This window comes from Corapipo altera, unplaced genomic scaffold, assembly GCF_003945725.1.
Source record: "Corapipo altera isolate COAL_440 unplaced genomic scaffold, ASM394572v1 56, whole genome shotgun sequence".
NCBI lineage: Eukaryota > Metazoa > Chordata > Aves > Passeriformes > Pipridae > Corapipo > Corapipo altera.
In genome coordinates, this window is record NW_020884896.1 from 3,315,401 (window position 1) to 3,342,754 (window position 27,354).

The following is a 27,354-nucleotide window of genomic DNA, read 5'->3' on the forward strand; positions in this document are numbered from 1 at the left end:
CACTTCTCTTCACATTGCCACAATGTGTTTTTGCACAGTAAAAATATATACTTGTGAATACAATAATAGTTCTTCATATTCCCCTTCTGGCAAACAATACTACTTTTGTTCTGCTCAGTATTTTAATTTTTTTTAAAGATCTGTAAGTGTAGGTGTTTAAATTATGGGTGTGAACAAATGGCAGATAAAAAAGGGTGAGGGAAATAATCCCAACAAACTTCCTTTATTTTTTATAATTCTTTATGGAGACCCTTGCTCTCAACATTTTTAGTTTTGAAATTGTCTTGGGCATGTATGTTGAGTTAGTCTGTATGTTGAGCATCAGTTTCAAGTGTCTGTAATTTTGGGGGAAAAGGTGAGAGAATGTTCTGAGGTCTACTCAGGTAGAAATGATGACAATTCTTTTATGTTCACACACATGCCTCTTGCTTTGTGGCCATTTGTGAGTCATAGAGTAGAGACTCATGGTTGAGCTGGTGGGGCTGTGTGTGAGTGTGTGTGGAGCTGCAGGTTGTACCATAAACTGGACTCCTGACTGAATACATGTGAGTCAAAAGGATAATCTTCTTTCAGATGTTTGAGATAATGCACTGGTCTTGCTTTGATTTTTCAACTCTTCTGTGTCTAAACTTTGCTCTACCCACCTGCTACCTATCCATCCAAGTAATTATAGCTAGTTTTTAGTGCCTTTTGTTGGAAATAATTTGCTAGAGAATATAAGAATGATAAAGGAGGGATTATTACTAAGGAAATATAGCAGAACTAGTCCTGTTGCCAGTTTCATTTGACCTTGCCACTGAATTATGTAATTCTAACTTGTAATTGATATCAACAGTGGTCTTAAAAACTACATGAGAGGAAGTTCTCATTCCCAGAAAGTTCAGGACAGGTCAAAAGCAGACCAGTTTTGCTATTTTCTAGCAAATCTTATGCCAAATACCAATTGCTGAATTGGTGGGAGTGGTCAGTCTTGGTGAAAGTCATGAGGTATAATAGTGCAAGAAGTTTTACTCAATATATAACCAATGAACATGGTTTCTTGGAATGTTGATTGTAATATGAAAATTATGAGAAAAGTAACTGTAATTTTAAAAATCCTTCACCAAGTAAGTGAAGTGCATGTCCAGGAGCTGATTAGGGTTTCACAAGTTCAAAAAGCCATAAAGGACTTAGGAAGAGAGAATGAATAAAAAAGAAAATGAAATAGTGGTAAAACTGTGTCTGATACCTAGGTTTGTTATTTCTGGAGCAACATTATGTCTCAAAACTGATCATGTAACTTGAAATTATGTAGACAGTTAAAAACATAGTTTATTTGTGAAAGATTTAATAAAGAGATTCATATGTGGAAAGGGTATACTCCCTTTAGTTGTTGGAAAGATGTCAGAATTGATCCAAGATCATTATACTCTTCTACAAAGCAAGTTCCATTTAACATCTCATTTCTAATAAAATACAGAAGAGAAGATGCACAGATTTGATGTGTTCTAAAAAGGAATTGGGCTCTCTGCCATGACAAGCATGATATGGCACATGCAGCAGAGTGCTCAGGCTGTCCAGCCAGAAAGTCTCTCCAAATGTCGTTAGGAGAGATATATTAAGAAATTTAATGACATAAAATAAGCAAAAGTGCAGCCTGGGCTATACATGTATCATTAAACCCTCATTTTTTTCTCTGAAATGTTTAAAGAGCAAGCAGTATACAACTGGATTTGTTTTCTTTTTAAATTAGGAATTGAAAAGATGTAAAAGAGTGGTTAAATTTGCACCCTAACTGCAGCACTGTAAGTTATAAAAGCACGTAATTGAAAATATACTCAGTAAATAGTTATGAAACCAAGATAGGCAAACTGAAAATGGCAGATGGACACTGAATACAAGTACTGGGGATGTTGTTACTGGAAGGGTTTCTATTTATGATTTCAGTGAACTGCTGGAATCCATAACTTCTGTGCTCTGTGTTCTCTGCGTTTCTGCTTAATGTGCTTAATAATCTTGAAAAGCAAAACTTTTATCTAGAGATTTTGTTTTAAAACTATAATTAGAAATATGTGCTTGTATAGTCTTCATAAAGGTCCAGGTAACATACATGTGTTTTTCTTAAAATTGTTTGTTTTCCAATACTCATTTATCTGTTTAACCTAAATATGTCTTTGAAAGTACATATTCTTAATTACATTTCACAGTTCTGTACTGCACCTTTAAATTAAAAAAAACCAAACAAACAATTTTCTGAGATAATGATGCAGTTTTGTAATCTGCATATGGCCTCTTCAGTTGAATAATTTACTTCAAGCAACAAGATTTTCAAATGTTATAGCTAATATGAAGGGCTGTATAATTAATTGTCTTATGATTATTGCATTACTAGTCTCTTTTGAATGCTTTTCATACAGGTGTGTTTTGAAAGGATTCCATTGATCTGTTTCTATAGAGTAGTACGAGGGGCCTCTGAAGATGTACAGAATTATCCCGCACGGTGGCTTAGCTCAGAGTGAGAACATGTCCTTCTGCTTGTGCTGCTCTGTATTTTCTGCTCCTCTTAAAAGATAGCTGACAAGAACTGTTTAAAAATAGCAGGCCAAGGGCAGGTGACAAAATGTCACACAAGCAGCACCTGGTCCAGTGACAGCCTGGAGGGAGGAAAAAAACAGACCCAGATGTCACAGATAGGATTCTATTTCTGAAGCTGGTCAAACAGCAGAATTTCAGCTTCAGCAAAGGAAGATAGAAGGACCCATCCAACTATCATGCATTCCAATTTGAATATTTTTTTCATATCAGTTTCTTTTTTTTTCTATTTGAAGTATTAATTTGAAAGTACAGATTAGTATATGCACCTTTTCTCTTTGCAAGTAATACTTGTAACCTCACAGTCATTAATACACTGTTGAGGAAAGGGAATTAATGTCCATCTGGCAAGATTTCTGAAATATTTTAGCAAAGGTTATACTAACTGAAATAGTAGCAGCTTTAGTATTTCAGCAATGCCAGATTAATGTGAAAATATGTATAGGAGAATTATGTCTGTAATTAGGAAATGTGAAGTAGTTAATGAAGATCATCTCTTTAAGAAGCTTTGCTCAAGGAGTTGGAAAGTAAAAATGGAAATTCTATTTACCTTCTGCCCCCACTTCTTTCTCGAGGTGCTGTTGGCTTCATAGCATTATTGTGGCAACACTTTTTTCTAAAAAAAGGAAAAAATATAATGTGAAGAAAAGATTTATTTGCTTTTCTTAAACTGCTTATGACTTAGTTTCAGAAATGTACTGAAACTTCATGCCACGTCTGTTCAGCAAGAACATTCATTACAGCACAGCAGTCTCTCTGACTGCAAATAAGGAGGGTTTAACTATCAATAGGAACTAAAAATGCTGGAGAGAATTGGCTTTAGTTCTGCTTTGCCAGAGTTTATGTGTTAAAACTTTGGTTTGCAGAAGTGCAGGAACATAACCATTATATTGGTTCTTCAGTATAGTGAGTGGGTCCTGAGCTCCCATATTTGAGTGCCCATGTAGTGAAGAAATGTAAAGTGCTTCCTTCCTTAGCTCCCAAACTTAACCATAGACATAGAGATATGAAAAGCATATGCAATGGATTGACATTATATACATGAAGTTATTTACCTTACTCAATTGAAATAACTTTTTTATGGCTATAATTATCCTTTTGTATCTTTTTCCAAGTGACAGCTAATACCAGTTACAGCTTTCAAACTGTTTCGGGTATTTAATTAAGAAAGTCCTGTTACAAATTTTCTTCAGGATATGTTTTTAATACTTCAGCTCAGTTAAATGGTATCTAAAACTAATCTGAACAGTATTGCTTCTGTTGGCTTATTTCTTGCTTTGACAGTAAAAGTAGATTTCTCTGGGCTAAGTCTCCTTTGGGTCAAGATATATATTTCTCAAAGTCCATATGAAGGTACTGCATGAGGACAACATTCCCTCCAACCCAGTGTCTTATCTCAAACAGTAGATAGAAGATTCTTAGGGAAGAATACAAAACCAGAGTAAGAATTTTCCTTCCAACTATCTGTTAACTTGAGAGCTTCTGGTGCTACAGGTAGTATGAAAAATAGTGATTTATTTTTACCAATTAAGTGGAGTATTGTAATGCTGTACTTGTTATTGGAAGCCAACTGTAAATGTCATAACTGCAGCAAGCTTGAACTTGAGGCTTTATTTTGAAGGGTAAACATAATACTTTCTTAGTGCAAAGCAAAGGAATTTATTAAAAAGAATTATTTTACTGTTTATTTTGTGATTTTCAGTATTTTAAGTACATAACACTAAAGGTACTGTGGTGTTAAATATTGTAAATGTGTATTCTTGGGAAGTTGTCTTCAATAGATGGAAGATTCACCTACCCCAACCTTTAGAAATTTTTCATGTTAATTAATTTAGTTCAGTTTTTGAATAAAAACATTGAAAATAGCTTTTGCTTACATTGCAGGGCGTATGGGAATAAATTTCCATCATCCAGGAACAGACAATATTATGGCTCTTAATAGTAAGTAGTTAACGTCTAGTGATTTATATTGTCATGTTGAATATTATTTTTTACATTTATTGTGTATATAGCTGCACAGCCAGACAAATATATGTGGTAATATTTGCATAGAAGTTTGTGCACATTCTGAAAATGTTCTGAAAATCAGTCACCTCTGATTTTATTAGTAGAATTGGGGGTTCTTTATATTAGCTTTATAATGACTTTCTGTTTCACTGGAAGCTTGATAATGCCTGCTGCAGATAATATTACAAACAGTCTCTCTTGTTTCCTCTTTTGTGGGTGTGTGTGTTAAATCTGTAACTTTATTTTCTGGTATCTCTCCAGACTTATTTCTTCCTGTTGGGATGAACTGTTACAAGTTTTGCATACAATTACATTGACTGATGGAGTTTACTCAGTTGGTTTCCATTATGTAGACAGGAATGGAGAGAATGTTTACACGTCTAAATAGTGAGGAAAAACTGCACTTCACTGAGAGATTATTGCTTTTGTTTGTGTCAGGAAATAAAAGCAAAATTAAAAGTCCAGTCATGAACATAAGCATTCAAAAAACCTGCCAGAATGGATCTGGAAGATAGCTCATGTGTGGGGGTTTGGGGGGTGGGGTGTTCAGCACCACCAGCATAACGTAGAACTGAACTATGCAAATCTAAGCATAGTATTTGTCTGTCTAATCCTATGAAATGCTATTTTGAAATGTCCATTTTTGCTTACAGTGTTGTATTAGACGTTAGGATTAACATACAAACTTCTCTTAAAGTGTTTTGCCCTTGCACTGTCAATTTAAGTTAGACTGTGTATAGTTGAGAACTGCCTTTTTTTTTGTTGTTAGTACCAAGCGAAGAATAATTTATAAATGTGAAGAACTGAAAATTTTTAATAGACAGGTTGCAAGGTGTTTAACATTTGGCTGTAAAGGCCAGCTTTTGGAACCCCTAAGACTTTGCTTGTGTTCTCCTTAGTTTTACACTGTTAATGATGAGGTGATATTTTGAAGAGTTTCAGTTGTCGTGTTTAGCATGTGTGCCCCATTTTCTTATGGGCACATGAAATTATGGGAAATCAAGTAATTGACTAGGAGAAACACTGTTTAATTAAAGTCTTTATCAAAAGAGGCAGCTGTTCATGTTGGGGTATGTGTGTGTAAATAAGTTCTACACAGTACAGTTGTTGGCTGTTTGACATGAATTCTGGTCTCGGAATGTATTTGTTGTTCTAACGTGGGCATTTCATTAAGCCGATTGCAATAGTAATATGCTTGTGAAGATGGGATATTATGGTTGAATTTTGAGTTACTTTTACAAATTGACAGTTACTATGATTTATATAGTAGTATTTCTTAAAAAGTCTTACAGAGATTTTTGAAAGACAAGAATGAAAAACTGATACAAAATGTTATACTGTTTTGGGACAACTCACTTTTATCCTAAATGAATGATGTATTCTATTCTGCTTTCTTTTTAATGGAAATAATATTTAAGAAATATTTCTTCCTGTCTCAATTTCTTTGAAATTTTTACAGCATCTATAAAATCTATTAGTTTGTGAAAAACTATGATCCTTTGTAGTAGTCCTGGTGTATGGTTAAAATAGCAGTAGAGCTAACTGAGGGACCCAAACGAAATATATTTGTGTATTTCCACTGTTTAAAGTATTAGGAGTTTATTGAAATATTAACTGTGTACAGACTTGCAAAAGCCTGGAACCATAAATATGTAATTTATGCAAAATTAAATTTGGCGAAATGAGAAGTCTGAATAAGTTTCCATATATTTCACTTTCCTTTCTTTACTAGGTGAGGCCACACCATTTTTGGTCGTTACTGAGAACCCAGAAGCTAGAATTACTGTATTATGAAACCTGTTGAGTTTTGCTCTTAAATCTTTGAAGAGCTGAGAATAAAAGCAAATATTTAAGTACATAAGCTTAAAAATTACTTTCTGTGATTGAAATCCTCTTTTGTATGCAGCTAAAACTGAGAAATTTAGAACTATGTAATTCCCATGTCATCTGTTACCTTTGTCATGGGGAAATATACTAAGGAAAGTTAGTTCAAGAAGAAATACTCTTTTCTGTGCTGGAATGGTTGTGATTTGGGTTAAAAAAATAAAAGAAGTAAAATAAGAATTCCCCAAAGATATTTCATAACAGTAATTTTTGGAACAATTTTGAGAACTTACGTAACATCTTTAAATCATAATACTTGTCAAATCCGTGTATAATTTCTGTGAAACCAAACACTGTCTGCTGAAACTGCAAATCCAACCTTCACATTCTATTTATAGTCATTGCTACATAAGCATTTTTGTCTTTTCCTGTGAAGACACAGTAAAAATCTTTAAGATTTATTACTCAAAGCTCAATTTCACACTGACAGTGTACACAAGCTTTTGAAGTTGGAAGACAACATATGCTCATGCCAACAGCAATGCAAAACTTCACATGCTGTAGGGAGAGGGGAAGCTCTGAGGGGTGTTCATCTCTAGCTCCTCATCCTCTGTGGCAGCACCTTCAACTGTACTTCAGCTGTTATTTACTCCTCTTTACTGATTACAGCCTTTTGAAACTTGGGATTTTCCTGACTGCCAATCTTGGGATGCTGTCTGTAAATGTTGAAGGGGATTGTTTGGTTTGAGGGAAGGTGTTGCTTGCTTAGTTGGCAGCACAGTGTGGAGCATACTTACACCATTTTGTTCGTCACTGTGCAAAGCTATAAATCATCATCATCTCAAAGCACTAAGTTCTGAAATAATAAAATTAGTGGGATAGAAGAGATTGCTTTTAAATGCATAATTATTATCAATCTCTTCTTGTCGTTAATGGCATTATGGTTGTGTACATACACAGTTGCACATATGTATAAACATGTTTATATTATAAATGCTCTTGAAGTTCAGAATTAGACTTCTGTTGAGGAATGCGATGTTTAAATATTCAGAGAGGTCTGAGCATAATCCTAGAGAGCATTTAAACAAAAGGAAGATGCAAATGTTTCTATTTGAAACATTGTTCAGAGGGAAAAAGGTATAGATTCTGTCTGTACCAGATTTAATTGAAATTTCTCTAATTGAAATAGTTTTTAATCAATTACTGACATCAGTTATTTAACTTTTTAATAACATCATTCATACTGAGCTAAAAAGTAGAAGAATTTTTAAAAACTTTAATCTACAGCATCTATTAATAATAATTTTAGTAGATGTTTGCAGTACCAGTTAAAAGCTATGCTTAAAATGCTAGGCAAAGCCTGAAAAGAAATTAATTTGCTTTGGCAAAATTACCTCAGAGGTGTCCTCCATCCCTTCTCTCATTAGTATTCACTGCCATTTGCAGCCATATATTTCTGCAGCCACTGCTTCTGTTTGGAAGCAATTGGACTTTCTCTTGAGTGCTTCTCAAGAGAATGTGCTTCTTTTTAATTTGCTGTGTGAATAGGACTAAATGATCAGCATGAATACATAGTCACCTACGTGGTAGGTGGTGAACTATCTTTAATGCTTCTTGTGAACTTCAGAAAGCCAACAATAAGCTTCAGGGAGAGAGAAGTATGGCAGGTGAAAAAGGGGTATGGGAATAAACAAGGGTATGAGAGCTTTCTAAGGAAGAACTGAACTGTTTTGCTGGTATCCCAAATTATATTCCATAAAATAAGTTTGAAGGTAGTTAAATGAGCAAATGAGAAACTCCTTTGTGAAATGCTGGAATTTGTTTTCCCTAAAGCTCATCTGTACAGTGACTTTTTAGTGATGTTGGGCTTCAAATGTTCCATGTGCTTCCACTGTTCATTCTTGTCTCATATGAAAATGTGTCATCTATGAGGTCTGGTCCTATTTGCTCTCCATCTGATTGTCACTTCTTCTTTTCATTAGTGTAATTAGTTCTGTCTATTCAGAGTAAAACAATTTGAAAAATACATTAAGGTAAGGGTTTGGGGCATCTTTTTAGATGTACGTGTAGAGATTTTGGGTTTGTTTTATTAATACAGATAATAATTATGTGAGGAAGGTGTCACACCCTGACAGGAAACGTAATGACAACAAATGGATTTCAGTTTTTATTTTCGTGTTTCTGTTGGTTTTAAAATTCCTTGTATCATTAAGAGCTGTTGTCCTTGGCTCTTCCTGTATTCTGATGTGTTGCTTTCAAACACATATAGTGTTTTGATATAAAAAAGTTGCTGAAGTAGCATTTTATATTTGAATTTCTTGCCATTGCTACTGTTATAGCTTGAAATTACCTGCTCCAAATAGAAGGTTCATTGAATTATTTTTGTCCTGCAAGATCTTGGGTTGGCAGTTTAACAGCTAATAAAAGCTTGGGGGTTTTGTAGTGATAGTGTTCTGGGAAAATGTGTGACTAAATTTCGAGAGGCATCAATCTCTTCTAATAGTTTGGTACTTGCCTATAGGAATATGCTGAACTCTTTAGCCCAGTTGCCACGTGGGGTTACTAATGTGTTACCAGCTTATTAGCATATATAGAATAATGGAAAGGAATAAAAAAACACTGAGAGACCTTACAAAGTTTGCAAAACTAAACCTAATTTAGTCATGAAGAGACCAAAGTTAATATAACGGGAGGAAAAAAATGAATGATATAAAGTGTGACATAGCAGAGGCAGCAGGGTTCATAGGAGTCCCAAAATGTGTGAACTCTCACTTTACACATAACCTTGTTAAGTTTTTCAGAACCAGCTGTATAAAGAGAATTGATGCTGCCTTGAAGGCTGTGAGTTGGACTTGCTGGTATCTCCAAGTCCCTTCTATGCCTGTTTAATTTTTAAAAAAGGTGGGGAAAGAAGCCGAGGAGCAATACAACATCTTCTTTCTTACCTTCAGTTTTTTATGTTAGCATCTGCACTTCCAGAAATCTGATTTGACTGTTACTGAAGGCAATGTCTCTTATCAGTGACTGCTAAAGGCTTTTTCTAGCAGAGGAAGGTTTCTTAAATCATCTTTTTAATCCAACTTTATAGCTCTTCAATACCTTCTTGTTTGTTTGTTTTTCCCACCACTTTTCCTACCTCACAACCTCACCAGTGTGCTTTCCCTTTCATCTTTGTGATCCTCTCTATTGTGGGTTAGTGCCATCTGTTTCCTCAGAATTTCAAGATTTTCCAGGCTATTCCACAAGCATTATATATGATACTAGAAGAGATGAAACAGCTTGGCTGTTAAAAATGTGAGGTTTATTGTTAACAGATTTTTTTAACTAAAACAAAGAGATGGAAATAGATAAAGCCTGCTCTCCTGCACAGTTGCTTGGCTGCTCATGTGCCTAAGAAAGGAACACCGAAGCTGGTTTTGAGTGTCAAATGCAGTTCACCTGTTTGATAAAGTGTTTGAGGTCCAGTGTATGGGACTTAACTGCATACAGCTTGCTTGTGGAGGTGTTTCTCTGATGATGGGATTCAGTTGTTTATGTATGTGAGCATATGTGATCAGGGAGGTTGTTGTAACGCTTGCATTGGTAGCATTGGAAAAAAAATCAACCTGGAGGGACTGTTGAGGCCAATACCACCAAGTTATTGTAGCACCCATCTGCACATCCAGCCTATCTGTCAGTGGAAATTGAGAACCCTCTTTTGAACCTCTCATATATGAGTGTCAATCATCTTTACAATTCATTTATATGATCCTCTCTTTTGGGCAAAAACATGTTGCGTAATTATACTTGATTCTATCACCTTCCCTCAGTTCATGAGTTCATTTTCACTGGTATTTTAATTCACTTGTAAACTTCCAGATCTCTAAGAACTTGAGACCCACTGTTCAAAAGAAAAAGCTTGACATATTTTCCTTTCTGATCTTAGAAAATTATTGCATAACTCATAATGTCCTAAAGCAAGCATTGTTCTGAACTGCTGACTGTTTCAAGAATACAAATGAATGTTCCAGGCTAGAAATGAGATTCTGGTACCTTATAAATCAAGGAGGTTCCCAGTCTTGTCAAATAAACTTTCCTTTAACCAGTCTAGCTCCAAAATTTCCTAGGACTGCTAACTATTTGATACATATACAAGGTGCAGTTCCAATCACATATTATAATAAAACAATGAAAAAAAAACCAGAAAAGTTCTTTTTCGTAATTTTCGTGTAGCTTTCTTTGAGATGCAGTTAAAATCTGAGCAGTTAAAATCTGAGCAGTTAAAATCTGAGCAGTTAATTTGAGTGAGTTTTGATTTATTGCAGCAATGGGTAATCTTAGCTGCAGGCTTTGGGGAGTTCCAAGAGCATTAGTACTGAGTTTACTTGATTGCATTACAAAGTTTGGGGAGTTTGTTTTGCTTGTTTGTTGAACGCTTAGAGTTCTGTTCTTCATCGTGCAGTTTCATGTTTGTAAAAATACACTCATCTCCTGGGATGAGGTGAGTTAATAGTTTCAGGAGAGTTATCAGGGGGTGGAAAAGAATCTGTTGTTCCTTTGTATTTGAGGGCATGCAACTGGGGACACGGTGATTGTGTAACTTTTTACCTGACAGTTAAAGGAAGCTGCTAAGGACGAACAGACACTAACGCAGTGCTGATCCTTCTGGGAGCTGCACAAATGATCAGTGCCTGCAACAATTTTAGTTTTTACATGGGAAAATGTACTCATCCCTTCTTAAAGCAGCTGTGTTTTCCTTAATGCTGGAATGCTCTAGGAGGTACCTAGGAAAGAATCGCTTGTGTTGAATTCAGAAACATTTCCAGAGGTGGTTTTCTGTGCAAAATGATGTTTATATTTAGCACCAAAACTAGTATATGGGGAGCAGCTGCATTGGTGGGGGGTCTGATTTTTGGAGCTCCCAGTCTCTTCTGTTGGAATTGCCCAAAGAGAGAAAGTAACTTCAGATACAGAGCTCTGGTAATTTCATTGTTTCTAATAGTGCAGTAATTTTCTTATCGACTCCCAGATGTCTTCATTCCAGAATAATTTCCAAGTTGTTTATTTTTTTAAATATTTACTCATACTGGAGGCATTATGAAATTTACCTGATGAACCATTCCTGCTATTAAATCTGTTGTACTCTGAACTTTGACTTGTGAACAAGATGAGTATTTTTTATTAACTTGTTTCAAATGACACATTCTTATTTCACATCCTGTGTAAACAACATAATAAAGTGTGCACTGACATTCTGAAGTTGCCATGCTGAATAACTGGCAGCTTGCTGGAAAAAAGTAACATTTTAATATAAATACTTGATAAAAATGAGGTAATTTTCAAATTATGTGTGTAGATATATACAAAATATAAACAGCAATACTTAAAACACCTTCTTTGAGTGTTTAAATGTGATGCTGTGTTTTTAAATCAAGAAAAGCCGAATTGCCTGTCTTCCTATTTAAGTGGATTGCAGTATTTTCCTCCTGGAATTTACAGGCAATTGTAAATATACCTCCAGTGAAACCTTTTTATGAAAATAAAGATTATGTGTGTGAGTGCAAATACAGGAAAAAAGTATTATTCTACAGTGCCATATAACATAGAAGTGTTATAATACATGAATAGCAATAGGGTGTTGTAACATTACAGAAGTCTTTGGTAGATTTTTGCCATCATGTACTGATCTTGCTCAGAGCCTAAAAGTTTAAATTAAGCATATAAAACTTTGTTATCTTCAAAAAAAGCACAGGAGTCTTTTTCATCTCATACTGAAATAGTACTTTATTTAATTTTTAGATTGGTAGCGTTCTGTTTGAGAAACTTCTTTCAGATAAATTACTCTTGATGCTCTTGGTTACTCTTAATGCATGCTTTTTTTGGGTGTGTGGGCATTCATCAAGACGACGACTTGCTACAAAAGGTCTGACAATGGTTCTTTGCCATCATAATAAGTAATAGAATATGGCTTTAGCAGTAGCTAGAAAGCAGGAGAACTAATATTATTCTTGCTGCAAAACCAACTCTAGTATTAATTCTCAACTATTACCGGCTATGCAAGAAGCAGAGTCTCTCTCAGGGCTTACCAACCACCTCACCGTGACTGAATAATTGTTCACACAGACAGCTCTGACTGTCTTCATGTCCCTTGAAATTTTTTAATCCCCCTAATGAGGTACTCATGTATTTGCTTTTTTGTGGCCTCATTGATAGTGGAAGAAAAAGATGTAGGTGTAGGTGTGTGGTGCCTGAGACTGTGTTTCTTCAGAGTTTGAGGAGGAAGCTGCTTGGGTAGAAGAGAAGTTACTACCAGTGCCTGTGCTGGAGGAGGGTGAGCCTCACTCCAGTATCCCCAGGGCTACTCAGAGGTGATGGCCAGGGGACCAGTCAGCAGGTGAATAGTTCCCAAATAGCCACCACCAATCTGTCATGTAATTGCTGGCCAAAGAAAAGTAGACAGGGAATGCTGAGGGGTATGGTGGGATACCTGGGTGTGTCGGGCAGGACTGGAAGGCATTGTGTTAGTTTTGGAAATAAGAGATGGGGTTGGGAGGAACACTGAAAGTATTACAATGAAGAGGGAAAGAAACAAAACAAGGCTCTGTTACTTATTACCTCACTTCTGTTGAAAAACCCGATTTCTAGCCTTCCATATTTGATTACTTGGAAAGGATAGATGTCTTTTGTGATAAGTTGACTGTGTAGAAGACACGTGTTTTCTAGATTATTTTGTGGCTTTCTAAAATTTCAGTTAAAAAAAATACTGACTTTTGCATTTGCCATTATATCACAAAATATGCTCCTGCACTTGTCCAGCATTGTGGATTTTGCCATTGATGCATGTCTCATTGAAAGGCTGTGTTAATTCTGGTAGCTATAAAGGCATTTTGTCAATCTGGTTTTATTCCTCTAAACATACTGGCTCTTGAGTTCATGTTGTTTTGGTAGGATTTTAATATCTACAGATGGTTAATTATTTAAATTGAAATATAATTGGAAAATATGTTCTCTACAGCTGATTAATAAAATGCAGACTTAGTTCTTTTAATTACGATTACTGTTGATGATGTTTATTGCCTCGTAAAACCATAATCCTAAATTATTATTTTATAGTACTGTCTGATATGCCTAATTTTTTTAGTACCTTTACTATGTAGAAAACTTGCTCTAGCAGGTATGTTCCTTCCCCCCCCCCCCGGCTGTATTATCTTTCAGCTTTTTTCTCTTGGCTTGGGTTGTTTGATTTTCATCTTGCACTTTTTGAATGTTTTTTTCCTTCTTTATGGTGGGAGGGGAAAAATAGAAGAGGTAGAAGCTACATTTTCATTGCTTTTGGAGCTAAATCTAATGACAGTTGTACCGACAATTTTCTTCTGTGTTTACATGCAGCCAGGAGCTATGGGCGGAGAAGAGGTAAAAGTATTTACTAAATGTTTTGTTTGCTGAATAGTGGGAGAATTAAATATTTAGTTTTCTTATGATGTTACCGATTTTAACGTTTTGTTGATCAGTTGTTTCATATAAATCAATCTTATATTCTTCACTTGCAAAACAACTCCCTTTTAATAGCATCTTAAAGCAATGATGATCTTGAGCTGGTAACTTCAAGTGTGTTGCTATTACTAGTGAACTGGAGGATGACTGGATGTAAAGAGTCTTTCATTATATGTATTTGTGACTTGAAATGTGTAACATTCAAAAAGAAAATAGACTCTGTGTTTGGTGTTTTTTTGGTTTTTTTGTAAAGTCCAGTGTTTAACCACTGCATTGAACATTTCGATTACTTTTTTTTCGATGAAACAGCTTTCACTGAATATTACACTTGACTATTACATTGAATTGCCTCAGGTAAAACATGTGTGAATACCAATACTAATAACTTTCCTCAACAGTGAATATTAATAATAGAGACAGTATTTGAGCACATTTTAACTGTATTTCATCATAGAAAACCCTTAAAAAATTAAAGCAAACTGAAAGCATTTTACAAATGTACAGTGCTGCATATCAGTTTATTCTGAGAGATTAATGAACAAGGACAGTAGCAAGTTTGCTGACTACTAAGAAAGTTGTGATAGCAGCTTACATTTCTGTACTGTGCTGTAGCTTATACAGACTAGGTTTATTAAGAAATAACAGTGAAAATTGCGGCTTTTAACAATTAGAGTTAGGCAGTGCCATCTGCTTGGGGTACTTAAGCATTAAACTTAATTTTATCTTCTTTTCTGTGATGGTCTCGGACAGCTATGCAGGTGACATTGCTTCCTTTTCAAAATGTAGAATTTGCATCGTGTTTCTGAGAAGCTGGAGGCAGACATAGCCCTCACACAGGCCGACAGTGTGTGAAGGAACTTGTAATTTGCACTGAGGATTCAGGCACTGGACTGCAGAGGCTGTACTAACACAGTTTATGATAAAGTATTCAGCTGATTTGGTTCAAAGCTGACTGGTTTTCCTGTTTTTTTGATAGCTGAAACAAAACCAAAAGATTCCAGTTTTCCTCACAAACTTACCTGCTCATATTTCCCCACCTCCAGAGATTGAGCTACTGTTAACAGATGTTAAAGGCATCCTGATACTTTTTCAGGGCTCTCATGGTACTGAAACAAATTGGGAAGTATGTGGAGTATATAATACTGTATACTCTCTATGCATGTGAACCCTGTTTATTTTCATTTTAAGATTGTGGCAAATGTTTCCAGATTGATCAAATGGCACCAAAGTAGGAAAGGAGGTAGGAAGCAGTAGGACACTGTTGCAACTCACATTTACTTGTAGAAGCCCAATATAATAATGTGGCAGTAATTGTGATGAATACAGTGTAGGCTGTTTTATAAAAATGGTAGTGATGACAAAACAGGGCAAACAAGTTCTGAATGTGCTGGACTTCCAGAAATTTTTTTTTCACTCTACCAGAAAGCATGTTTCACTCTATAAACTTGTTTCCTGTGTGAAATGCAGGCTCTTCTATACTAACAAGTAGATTTGTGTGTGTGTCTTGTCATTAACACTCATTCATGCAATATTGAAGTCTGTGATGTTCACGCTTTATCATTACCTTGACTTTAATAATGTTGTTACTGAGCTTTCTTAACCTTAAGAAGCATAAAATTCTACGGTAATCTGTTAAAAAATGATGTGTTGGTTTTAAAATATTCCCATATATCCCTCTCTATTATTGTTTTCACCATTTGTATTGTGATAATATGCAGAGTAACCAGAGACAAGTCTGTCCAGGGATTCATTTCATGTTTGTTATACTTGGGTATTTTAATTAGTGTTTGGTTCTGTTACTGTGACTAAGCATCTTCAGCGAGGAGAGGTTTTGTCAGACATTTTTGGGGGCTTGCCATAAAATATCTGTCCTATACGTGACCCTCTGTTTTCTTTGAGTAAGGAGAGCATTTCTTTGTAGGTATTATGTTTGGGGCTGTTGAGTCATGTTCATGGTACCTTGTTTTTAACTTTTACAACCAGTTTTTCAGGTACAGATGTAAGCATAGCTATGGGAAATCAGCCCAAACTATTTTGCTGCACTGACAACTCAGAGATGCCCGGGGAGGGGTACAGGAGTATATTAAAAAAATAGTACAGTCAGTGATGCTTTCTCATAGTGTTCTCACAGAAATTTGCCTCAGGGGGGTTTCATGAGGTGATGTCTCAATATTTATTGCTTTAGAATGTGCTTTTGTCCTGTTCTTACTCGTTCCATTTTCTAAGCCTACATAAACTTTTCAGGATCCCAAAAAACCTCTGGCAAAGGGTTCCAGAGTTTGCCTTGCTTTCAGCCTTTCCATGTACTGACTGTGTTCAATGCACTTTACTTTTTCCCTTACTGGATGAGACAGTGAACAGTCATTACCTATTCCATTGTCTGTATGTTTTCCATAAATTTAACTCTATCCTTGACTTAAATATAAAGTTTTAGAACATTGTTTCCTTTTTTATAAGGTGAGTACAGTGCTTGTAGACTGTCAAGCATCCAGCATGAGGTGATACCTTGATTTCTAAGCTGCTGTGAATTTTTATTATTCCCTTCAGAACTCAGCACTAAGTGACCTCTGCAAACGTGTATTTTAGTTGAACACCTTGTTCTGGTATTTATTAATTTGATATGTCACCTTCCACTAATGGATCATGTTTGTTTCATTTTTTTACAAGAAGGTAGGTTGGTAGACAGGAATTAAAAGATTATTTAGCTCCTTAGTAATGACAGTTTCTCATAGATATTTTCAAATTTCCTGCTTTTCAGTGGGTTTTCTGATTAGATACTTTTACACAATTGTAGTATTCCTAATTTTTGTTCTCTCCTGCACGTGTTCTCTTTTATGTTGAAATGCATATGTTTATACATGTGCATGACCTGTTTGTCCATTAATGGAATATTCATCAATAGTCTTTCCCCTTTTATGCTCTAAACCCACCATTTCTGACAAGACTTTGAAGAGAAGTATCTCTAAATCCTTCTCTGATTGTGGCATTTACCCTGGTTTTTATGTTAAGGTGTAAAAGTACAGTAGGAATTTTGGTTCAGTGGATTTTTGTGTCTGTGATCTCTGTCAATGTTTAATATTCAATATATTTTTTTCTAATCAAGACTTTTCTAGTGTCTGGTGTTCATAAAAAATTCAGGCTGGTGTTCTGTGCCATTCAGAACATATTTCTTGGTTTGTTGGGGTTTTTTCGGCTTGTTTTCCATATGTAGGATTACTGCTTCGTTTTGTAATCTGTCCTTTGATACTGGAGACTATTACTGATATTTTCAGTGTATATGTTTTTTGACTAGAGTCACACTGTCTTGATTTTCCTCCTTACCCCTGTTTTTGTTTCCTGTACTTCCCTGTGCTGTTACTACCAGGATGGTGTTAATCCTCAGGTCTTGCTGGAAGTCAATTTCTTGTGATCCATTACCTTTGAATTTAATTATGTGCCCTATTATTTATATTTGTAATCAACCCCCCTAATAAACTGTTTGTATCCATTAATTGTAATTCCATCCCTAGGAACAATCATCCATGAAATGAGTGGACAATTAGCCTTTTCAGAGTTGAGATGGGGTTCCCATCTCTCTATATTGCAGGACTTAATTTTCATCTCAGGTATAGGGAATTATTAAATTCTAAATTTGGCATGTTCTACAGTGTTGCTTGTATGCAGAGTGAACTTTTTTCATCTTCTCTATTAATAAATCTGTTAAAATAATGTGTGTATGCCTTTGTAGTAGTAGCAACAAATTAAATGCATCTGATGATCACAAATAAATTTTTTACTTTTCATTAACAAACTGAGTAGCAGCCATTTATGTTGATTTTGCTCATCACTGAAAGGATGTTTTAATACTGAGTAATAAACAGTCTGACAGGCTGTTCCAGCTAACAACTTTTTTATTCAAGTACAAGTTCTTTTTGGTTTATTTAACAAGATTTTTTTCTTATTAGCCAGGTTTCTTCTATGTGTTTAATATTCACAATGCAGAGTTTTCCCATGTTAATTTTGCTGTTTGTGCCCCTACTCAGTGTGGCCTGAGAGGGCCTCTGTTCCCTCCAGGTGGAAGTGCTCCAGCCCTTGTTATTAGGTCCCTGTAAAGCACTCTAAAGTGTGCAGTGACTTGAGGGATCTGCTTTTGAGATGTTCCTGAAAGATCTGTTATGGAAGGTGTAAATCTCTTAAGAATTGGTTTGAAATGTAAATGTTGCAAAGGTCCTTTCTATAGTGATGACAACAATCTCATCAGATAGCTTGTTGGTTTTGTTGCTAGCCATTTGCAAGGCTTTGGTTTAAAGCTAAATTAGGTTTATTGTTTTTGTAAGGGTGATACATCCTTGGAAAAACAGAACATAATTCAGACACCTGGACCACTTAGTTGGGCCCTTTAATGCAAATTCTGTTACAGTAAAACAGTAGAAGGAAGAGCTAACATTTTTTTCTAAAATATTTAATTCTCCAGGAAACAACGTTAACTATAGATGCTACGAAATCTGTTACAGGTCGGTCCTCACTCTTTCCTTTTGAAGATGGCTTCCTAGACGACAGTCATGGTGATCAGTCTTTATCGTCGGGTCTCAGCTCTCCAACGCGCTGTCAAAACGGTGAAAGAGTGGAACGCTATTCTAGAAAGGTGTTTGTTGGAGGTCTTCCTCCTGACATTGATGAAGGTACTGTGAATAAGTTACATTGGTGAGATGTAGGAATTGGCTTTCGTATAATTACTATAAAAAAGGTCAGATTTTGATGAAAACAAATGTATTTTCCCAGATGTGTTGCTTTTAGTGCTTGTGACATTATTTAAAACAAACACAGACTATAATCAACTGCAACACCTGAGAATTTACTTCTTTTGTACTGTAGATCAGAAGAGATGGAGAGAGAAATGGCTGCATTGTAGGTCTTCTGATCTGCATGTCTTCCCACAGCTGTAAAGTAGGAAAGCTAAAAAGGGAACTTATTGGTTACTGTCTTTCCCCCATAGTCTTTTCCTATTCTTAGGTGCGGTTGACTTTAAGGACTTTGTTAATACGGTTCTTTCTGAAATACATTGGGCTTTAATTAATCAGCTCTTATACCCAGCATATATGTAGGGCTCAGATGAAAAATGTAGGGCAGTAATATGGTTACAAAATAGTAACCAGCTTAGCAGAGGTGGTTAGGGTTTTTCTCAATATCTGCTCCACTTGTGTGTGCCTCCACAAACGCTTACTCCCAAACCAAAATCATGACAGTTTTTGGTGAATTTTTCATGTTGTATCTGAAATCCACCACTGTCTAGCTTCAATGGGCGTACACAGGGAATTTGAGGATGCTTTATCATGAAAAGAGGGACATCTGAATCTGATCTACTACACTGAAGTCCGAACCATGTACAGTTTTAATAAAGAAATACTATGAGTTGCTAATCTATGATATGCAAACAGCTCAAATGTGGTTCCTGTGTCACACTGTGAGTTGCAGGGCTGTTGATACAGGGCCTGCTGGGTAATCTGAATCTCCAGCTATAAGAAGAAGCAGGCCAACAAGTACAACTGATGTGAACGTTGCTGGGTCACTCAATCAAAATATATGCCCTGCCTGTCTTGTGAGGAAGTAACATGGCCACCTGGGAGCTGTCACCCTCTTTCATGAGAGGTCTCCTTCAGTAACCCTTTTTCCTTCAGCTCTTCAGTTATATATATAATATGTGTCTTTAGTTGCTTTAGTGCAACTCATGGGGTCAGAGAAACTGGATACACCTCAAACAGCAATCCAAAAATTGGAAAACTCATTTTCTCCAGATGGCTTGTTGCTCTGATCCATCTAGCATCACATTAGACATAATTTTAAACTAATTCTTTACTTTAAAGTAAATTTTAAAAGGCATGGAGAAAAAAAAATTTTTTAAAAACGACTTCAAATACTTCTCTCTGGAGCATTTACATTTAAAACAAAATTGTCACTTAGGATAGTTTGTGATGTGTGTTCCATGCTGTTTCTAAACTGATGCTTATAAAGCAAAGAAATAACTTGGCAATTCAAGGCAGATTTCCTGAGGGGACTGAGGAAGGTGAAATCCCCTCAGCCACATGACCTCCTGCAGCCTGCTTTCTAGGGCACGCTGGAGGAGCGGCTGTGCTGACATGGAGCTCCTCCGTCAGTCCCATGTGGCTACATCTGACCCTGCTTTGTGGCTATAATTAGAAATAGACCACAGCTGAAGCATATTCACTTCTGATAGATCATGTTTGCATTTAATCCTGCTGCAAACTTCCATCAGTAGAATGCGAAATTACTTTTTTAAGCAGCCATTTATAGCATAGAGATGAAAGAATATTTAGGCATCCTCAGTGGACATTATTACAGTTTCCACTTCGTAATGAGTTGTAGAAAGCAGGAAGTCTGGTTTTGTTTTGTTTTAAGTGAGACTTTTTACCTTGCCACGTCAGTCTTCACATTCTGAGGTGCCTCATTTGTTTTTTGTAGATGAGATCACTGCCAGCTTTCGTAGGTTTGGACCTCTTGTGGTGGACTGGCCTCACAAAGCTGAAAGCAAGTCGTATTTTCCACCTAAAGGTAATTAGTTTAAAATACATTTATGCGGGCTCTTTGGTAAGAGGAAATTCTGTCTGCATTGTAGCAATCCATTACAAAGCAAAGATTTGACTCTTTATGATGAATTTGCTGTCTTTCATCAAGCATATTTTCAGCCATTGTCATGATGAAAAAAATCACAATTTGGTTACTGAAATGTGCTCCCTGTGTGTACTTCTTCAGCACACCTTGAGTCCTTGAATTATGCCTTAATTTACACTAGGTAGAAGGCAAGTTGCAGAAATTTCCTAGTGCTGATTCTGTTGCAGTTTGCATATTGCAGAACTCACAAGAGTGAAAACTGGAAGTCATTGTGTGTGTTCTGACTCAAGGAGCTGTGATCCTGCTCGGAACCACAAGCTCTGTGTCAGGGCACTGAACTGTGAGCTCTGCTGAGAGAGAGCAGGCTGGGATCAGGCACCACGGGCTCAGGGATTCGAGGATGGAGCTGATTTGGTTCAGGGTGGTTTAGAGTGTGTGCAGGGGGAGCAATCTCCTATCTGTCAGCAAAACATAATGCGGACCTGTTTTGGTTGAGAAAGAACAGTTTATGGGAAACCTGTTTGGGAGAGTTACTTGGCTAAATCAAACTGCTCTTATTGTACCCTACTCTCTCCTCTGATTTTGTATCATACTATATACATTCTACTCTCAATCACACATGCTTCTTGCATATAGTTTGCAAGTTCACTTGTACTCTGAAACAGTAGCAGGACGTTATACACAAAATTTCTTATCTACGTGTTAAGATTTTCTGTTCTCACTGACCCTGAAAGCTGTTAATTGCTCATTAAGCCCACTGATTATTTTGGCAGAACAATAGGCTGTTTAGTCAGTGAACTAGCTAATCCTATGGTATTTTGATATATACATTATGACTGTAAAAACACACAAATAAAAGCCAGCTTAATTTATTTGAAAGCTTAATTACTGGAGGCAAGTTAGCTCTATGACAAATGGTTGCCCTGTAAACAGTATTTGGGACACTTAAAAACAGAACAGAAACCAATACATGCTTCCTCTTTCCTGTTCCATTCTCAACACTCAGCCTTGCTGTCAGTAGTTATTATGCAACATCTGTTCTTGAATTTAAAAACAAATAACCCCAAAGCCAGCAACAAAACACCCCAAACCTCAATCCCCCCACCATGTATTCGTAAGGACAGTTGGTAAAATGTATGATTTTCCCCTTTTATGGTATTTTTAAAGGTCTTTAGGGTCTTTTTGGCTTGTGAATTCTGATTGTACCTTCACTTGTAAGTTAAAAAAAAAAGTAGCAAGGCCAACTTCTCCTTGTCCTTAATATCTCTTAGTACGCTGCACTTTTTTTTCCCCTTTTTTTCTTTTTTTGCTCTTAATAGTTCAATAAGCAACTACTCATGGTAGATCAACATGGGACTTCCAATTTTGATTTTTTTCTGTATCTGACTGTGGGCTAGTTATGCCTCGTCAAACTTGTAAAACTGTTTTTGAGTAAGATCTATTTGAGCAGAAGACAAGGGAATGCAGCCTCACTTCTATTTTTGTCATGATTCTAATATAGGAAACAGCTTTCAAAGCCCCTGCCAGTTGCCCTGAACGTCTGCCTGAAAGTGCTAAACAACAGTCAATCCCAACTGTTCCAGATTTATTTATAACTGACTTCTTAGTTATCAATCAGGGCTGCAGCATCATAAGTCCTGCATTCCTGTCTGTGAGATTCACTTACAGTCGTGTTAAGCTCGGTAGGTCAAATGTGCTTGATTTACTGTGATCCCATATAGGCAGCATCTGCATAGAAGACAGAATATTATTACCTGGAGTCAAAAGGTAAAGTTTGAATGTGTATTATAATTTTTTCACAGTTTTTTGGTCTAATTTTTTTTTATAAAGAGTACTTATTTTTCAAAGTTATTATGAAATCATTGACTGAAGTTCCACAATAAAATGTCTCCACTGCTGTTTTTAATTAGAAGTTCCTTTAGACCTAAAATTTAAATATCTTTTTTATTTTATTATTTTATTTTAAACTGTTTTGATGCATTATCAAACATCTCTTGAAAAATACAGTGAAATGAAAAGAGATGTTTGAAATGATGCTTAGTGCAAGAATCAGTGACATGACTTATTCAGCTGTCAAGTACTCATGAATTCAAATGTTTTCTCCCTTCATTTTTCTAGATGTCTTCTCTTCCATGTTGCATTGCTAGTCTGTAAACTCTCTGACATTTCGAATATGAGTCTTTCAAATGGAAAATATGTCCGAAAAAAAAGGATGTATGAAATTATAGAGGAGAAAATGAGTTGGGTTTTGTGTGCTAGCAATCTCCAAAGAAAACAGGAAAAATGGATTGTTGGAATGCAGTTGGGATGATGCAGAGGCTAATCTCTGTTCACACATTAATAAAGGCTGACCTTCAAGGCTTCTCCCACCTTCTTGAACGTGCACCAGTGGCAGTAAAATTGAACCCCGCTCTTTCTGAACATATGCCATCACCTCCAGACAGACTTTAGTTTCCTTTTGATGGATAACCTTTTCCATTACTCCTCTGTGTATGCAGGGCAGTGTCTGGGCTTACAACAAAGTTCAATATTTTTTGTCTGTTTGCTTTGATAAGCATTCATTTAGAGGTTTGAAGCAGACAACATCAGTAAGTTGATGCCATGGGTCAGCATAGTCAGTGAAGTTTTATGGAACTGTTTCACATCATGGTTTTCTGTTTTCATAGTTACATCCAGGTGATGTAACATCCTCTACAGTCCTGAGTGAATCAGTACAAACTTCCAGTATCTACTTATTGGTTTAATTTATTGAATTTTGGAATGTTTACTGGGTTGATGCAACATATGAATTCCCAGTAGTCACTCTGTATTAGGAGCACTCTGATATTCTTAGGGCTAGGAAGAAAAGGCTGCAGGGACCATTAGCCATGGCTAATCTGATCAAGCATGAAATCTAAAAGATTAAAATGTTGCTTACAGTCTAGTGACCTCCACCACCACCCACCAGCTCCCCTGAGGGCTTTATCTGGTTAGTTTAGTGAGCAAGTCAGGCCATAGATGCGTAGTCAGTTCCAGCAAGCCTTATTAGCTAATTTATTAATTGGTATGGTTGATTAGCTTAGGTGCAGTGGCATGTAAGCTATCATCAGGTCTAGCTGGAGTCCAGAAACATTCCTGCAGCATTGAGCTTGAACAAAGGTGGTTTTCCTAGATTTGGCATGCTGGGCAGGATGGTGTCACCACAGGTCTGCTTAGGCACACTACCTCAGATTTAGTGCTGGTCCTGATGGACATAAATGTTTGTGTGTGAAATGTGCTGACCTGGATCAGCAGCACGGTCAGTTTCTGAATGCTTAGTGCAGTGTCAACAGTGGCATTTTGGACCTTGGGGGATGGCAGATCAACACAGATATGTCTGCAGCATATTTCTCAAACACATCAGTGCTATCTATATTATCCAGGATTTCCTGTTTTCCCAGATATTCTATGGTTTTGTTACACTTACTGAATCTTGCCTGGCATTACAGAGCATGTGTTTGGGAGAGCAGTGTGGCTTTGTCAACATTTGAATTTTGGTCATTTTAACAGCAAAGCCAAAATAATTTGATGGATCAAGCACACCTTACAGGATGCATTGATTGCCAGTGAGTTCAATATTTAGGTTGCTGAGAGAAGAGGGACTGGTGGCACCCAGCTCTTTTGTCACTGGGAGTCAAAAAAGTCCACTTGTACTCCTGGACCAGAGAAGCTGGTAACAGCTGACAATGTGTGTAACAGGTTCCTGTTTCTAATTCTGAGCATCTGTATTGTTGCCTTAACATTTCTTTTTACCCCTCCTGTGCATTGTAAAGCTTAGCACCATGTTTTTATGTTCATGTCATACATGAGGTGATTTTTAACGCTTTGCCTCTGAATAAGGCCAGTTCATTCCCGTTGCCTGAGAAGTCTTTGGATTATTTCCTTTGGCATTTGTTTGGGTATGTTAGTAATGGAACTGGCAAAATTATAAATGCCACGTGTTGGTCTTGGGTAAGCAGATGCCCAGTTTGTAATGTGTTTACTTGGCTCTCACCACAGAGTTTGGGAATTAAATGTGGTTTGTGGCTAAGTATTTTTTGAGTACCTGTGAGACGCTGAGAAATAAAGAAATATGCATTAAAGAATACTATCAGAAGTAGTTGCACATTACCATGTCACAGTCTATTTATCTCTGGCAAAATCCAGATAATTCATGTTTTATTTAAATAGAAATTGGTGGGGTTTTTACTTACTTGCTGGTCTGCTGAGTTAAACAACACTTATGCTAACTACAGTAGTTTTTTTCCTTTTTTTATTAAACAGATGGTACCAACTGTTTCAAAAACACTCTTTTAGGGTTTTTTTTTTAACCAACTGCTAGCTTTAGAACAACTCTTTAAAAACTCATTACTGCAAAAGTTTTCCTCTGTTTTTTTCCATTTAGAAAGACTAATGTTTGGATAAAGATGAGAATTAGAGTGAGAAAAGGAAGCATGGCAGAGCTAGGAGACAGGATGGGTTTGGAATCAGAGGAATGCTTTGAGTTTACAGTTGATTTAGATGTGTGGTGCAGTAGTCTGATCCTTTTATGTTTTCCCTGTTCTTCAGTTTGTTATTCTGCCATTTGATAAAATTAAGCACATTTGTCCCTAGTGCTCCATATGGGACACTAAGGGTGAGCAAGATGTAATGAAAAAGAAAATAGTGTAAGCCAAGTTTCACAAAGTAACATGAAGTGATTCTCATGCTTTAATTTAAAACAACTGTTGAGAACAGACAGTGTGAGCCTGTCTGATTATCTCTAAGGTATTGTTTAGATGGGAACACTGTTGTTGTAGTCTTTTGTCTTTTGATCTTGATTTCATGGATACGAACCATTTTCATGGTTAATTCCATTGCTACTGCAATGGCAATGGTAGTTTCTGCCAAAGGAACAAGAATGAACGGTTACAAGGAGAAAGTAGGGAGTCGTGTTTCTAGTTTCATCAGTCATATTTACAAGACAGTATCTGGTTTGTCTGAATACAGCAATTTATTCTGCTGAAACTAAGTGCTTTGGCTTAACTGATCAAATTTGATACCACCACAATCCAGAGTGAGATGCCAAGACAATTTTTGTATTTTAAAAACTGAAGTCTGAGATCATAATATTTGTCAGGATGGAAACTGACATTCCTTATCCTTATCCACTCGTGTATTTACTGTTATGTAGTAAATTGTGATTCTGTGATGGTTTTTAGATTTTGTTTGCATATGTTCCAAAACACACACATGCAGTGTCAGGTGTTTACTCATTGACATCTGTGGCCATGTATGTATTTTGCATAATATGTAACCCTGTATCTTCCCACAGCAGAACAGCATAATCCCAAATCAGTGCAGTTCACAAAACATGTGGTAACAAAATGTGGTACATAATAATCTGCTCTTCTGTAGCTGTGTGACTTAAGGTTGGTTTTGCAGAGAATTTTCTTTGAGGTTTTTGTTGACTTTGGTTTAAGCCTCCCTTAGTAAAGCTCTTCACTTTGTTTCCTGTTTTGTTCTAAATGTTTGAGGATTTTTGGTGGTATACTGATAATAATGATTGTTAAATGTCTGTCTTTGAGACTGCTGTACCAGTTACTGGAGTATTCAAGGAGCTTGCTTCATATAAGAGAATTTCTGTCTCTAAAATGATGCCATTTGCAATTTCTTTTTCTAGAGGTAAAGAAGAATCTGGTGAGACAAAATACAAAAATATTTTTGAGCCATCCAGGCCAAGGCAGAAAAAACCTGATTCTAAAGTAATGTTGCAGGATTATTGCCTCCCAGCTTTTATGTTGCTTTCAACGAACGCTATTTACTTTCAGAATTGCTAGGTTGCTATAGAAATTTTTTTTTATCCCTGAAGAAACTACAGTTTTTAGCAAGCATTTATTGACCCTTTTTCAATAATTTGAACATATCTAAGTACAGAAAAAGCTTTCTGTTGCTTATCTATAGAAGTAACCAGACCACTTTTGTCAAATGGAAGTAGTTAAATGTTTGTCTTATTCTCATTAACCACTTCTAAAGCTAAGTAGATTTTACTGTGGGTTGCACACCCACAACCACCCCCAATAATATTTTTATTAAATGTTGCCTTTTGTTTTGTAAATAGAAATACATGGACTGATCTGTAAATATTATGGGCTCCAGGAGAAAAGCAGTCCTTTAGTGGTATTGACTACTTAATATTTTGTGCTTTGCTAGTAGCTTGTGATATGTCTTGTTTTGCTAATAATTTATGAAACACTAAATTATTCTTTCAAATCACTGAAATATGTTCAAGAGGTTGTTAGGGGTGACTGTGAAGAGACAGATCCTGTACTAGGACTGCAGCGTATTCACTGTTTCTGATGGTCATCCAAAAAGTAAGCTACTCCAGCCCACCTGATCAGTTGTAAATAATTTAATGCATTAGAAGCTTGTGCTCTCTTTGTAAATGTCTGCAGGTATTGTATTTATAATAATATGTATTCAGTTCCTAGGATTCCTTCAATGGTGCATGCAATTCTACCCCTAAAATAATGACACAGTAATCTAAAATTAGTGCAAGATCATCAGAATACATACCTCATAAATTTGTCAAACATAATATCCCAAATTATACTTTATGTTCTCTCAAATCAGAGGTTAGAAGTGGCAATGGGAATATTATATCAGGTGCTGGATATGCTGTGGGTGCCTCTGCCCAAGGCAGAGGATCTGCCTGTCTTTGGTTTCAAAAGCTTGGAGCAGCTCAAAACTGGTGTCTTGCTCAGCTGTCTCAGTGCTGTGGTGGGCAGATTTTGTCTACTTGATACCATGCAAATGCTACCTACTTTTGGGACCTATGATGTGTATGACTACTGATTATACTGAGATGTTATAACCAGTAATCTGTTGTATACC

The 27,354-nt window shown here is 36.3% G+C and overlaps 1 protein-coding gene and 1 long non-coding RNA gene across 10 annotated transcripts in view; one reads left to right on the top strand and one right to left on the bottom strand.

Moving 5' to 3' along the window:
• The window catches only part of CPEB3 (cytoplasmic polyadenylation element binding protein 3), an 84,505-nt gene that overhangs the window by 36,900 nt on the left and 20,251 nt on the right, over positions 1–27,354 (top strand). For 6 of the 8 annotated variants that reach the window (XM_027648313.1, XM_027648309.1, XM_027648315.1 and 3 more), the window contains exons 4-7: positions 4,456–4,512; positions 13,771–13,794; positions 18,369–18,536; positions 20,335–20,424. In XM_027648313.1, the coding sequence (XP_027504114.1) occupies positions 4,456–4,512; positions 13,771–13,794; positions 18,369–18,536; positions 20,335–20,424 (339 nt within the window). The remainder of the gene's footprint in view (positions 1–4,455; positions 4,513–13,770; positions 13,795–18,368; positions 18,537–20,334; positions 20,425–27,354) is intronic. The other 2 variants (XM_027648310.1, XM_027648316.1) reach the window with 1 other exon arrangement.
• The window catches only part of LOC113949554, a 34,918-nt gene continuing 25,998 nt past the window's right edge, over positions 18,435–27,354 (bottom strand). For both annotated transcript variants that reach the window (XR_003528467.1, XR_003528468.1), the window contains 3 exons: positions 22,151–22,212; positions 20,285–20,418; positions 18,435–18,539 (listed from right to left, as the gene is read on the bottom strand). This is a non-coding gene — a long non-coding RNA (uncharacterized LOC113949554). The remainder of the gene's footprint in view (positions 18,540–20,284; positions 20,419–22,150; positions 22,213–27,354) is intronic.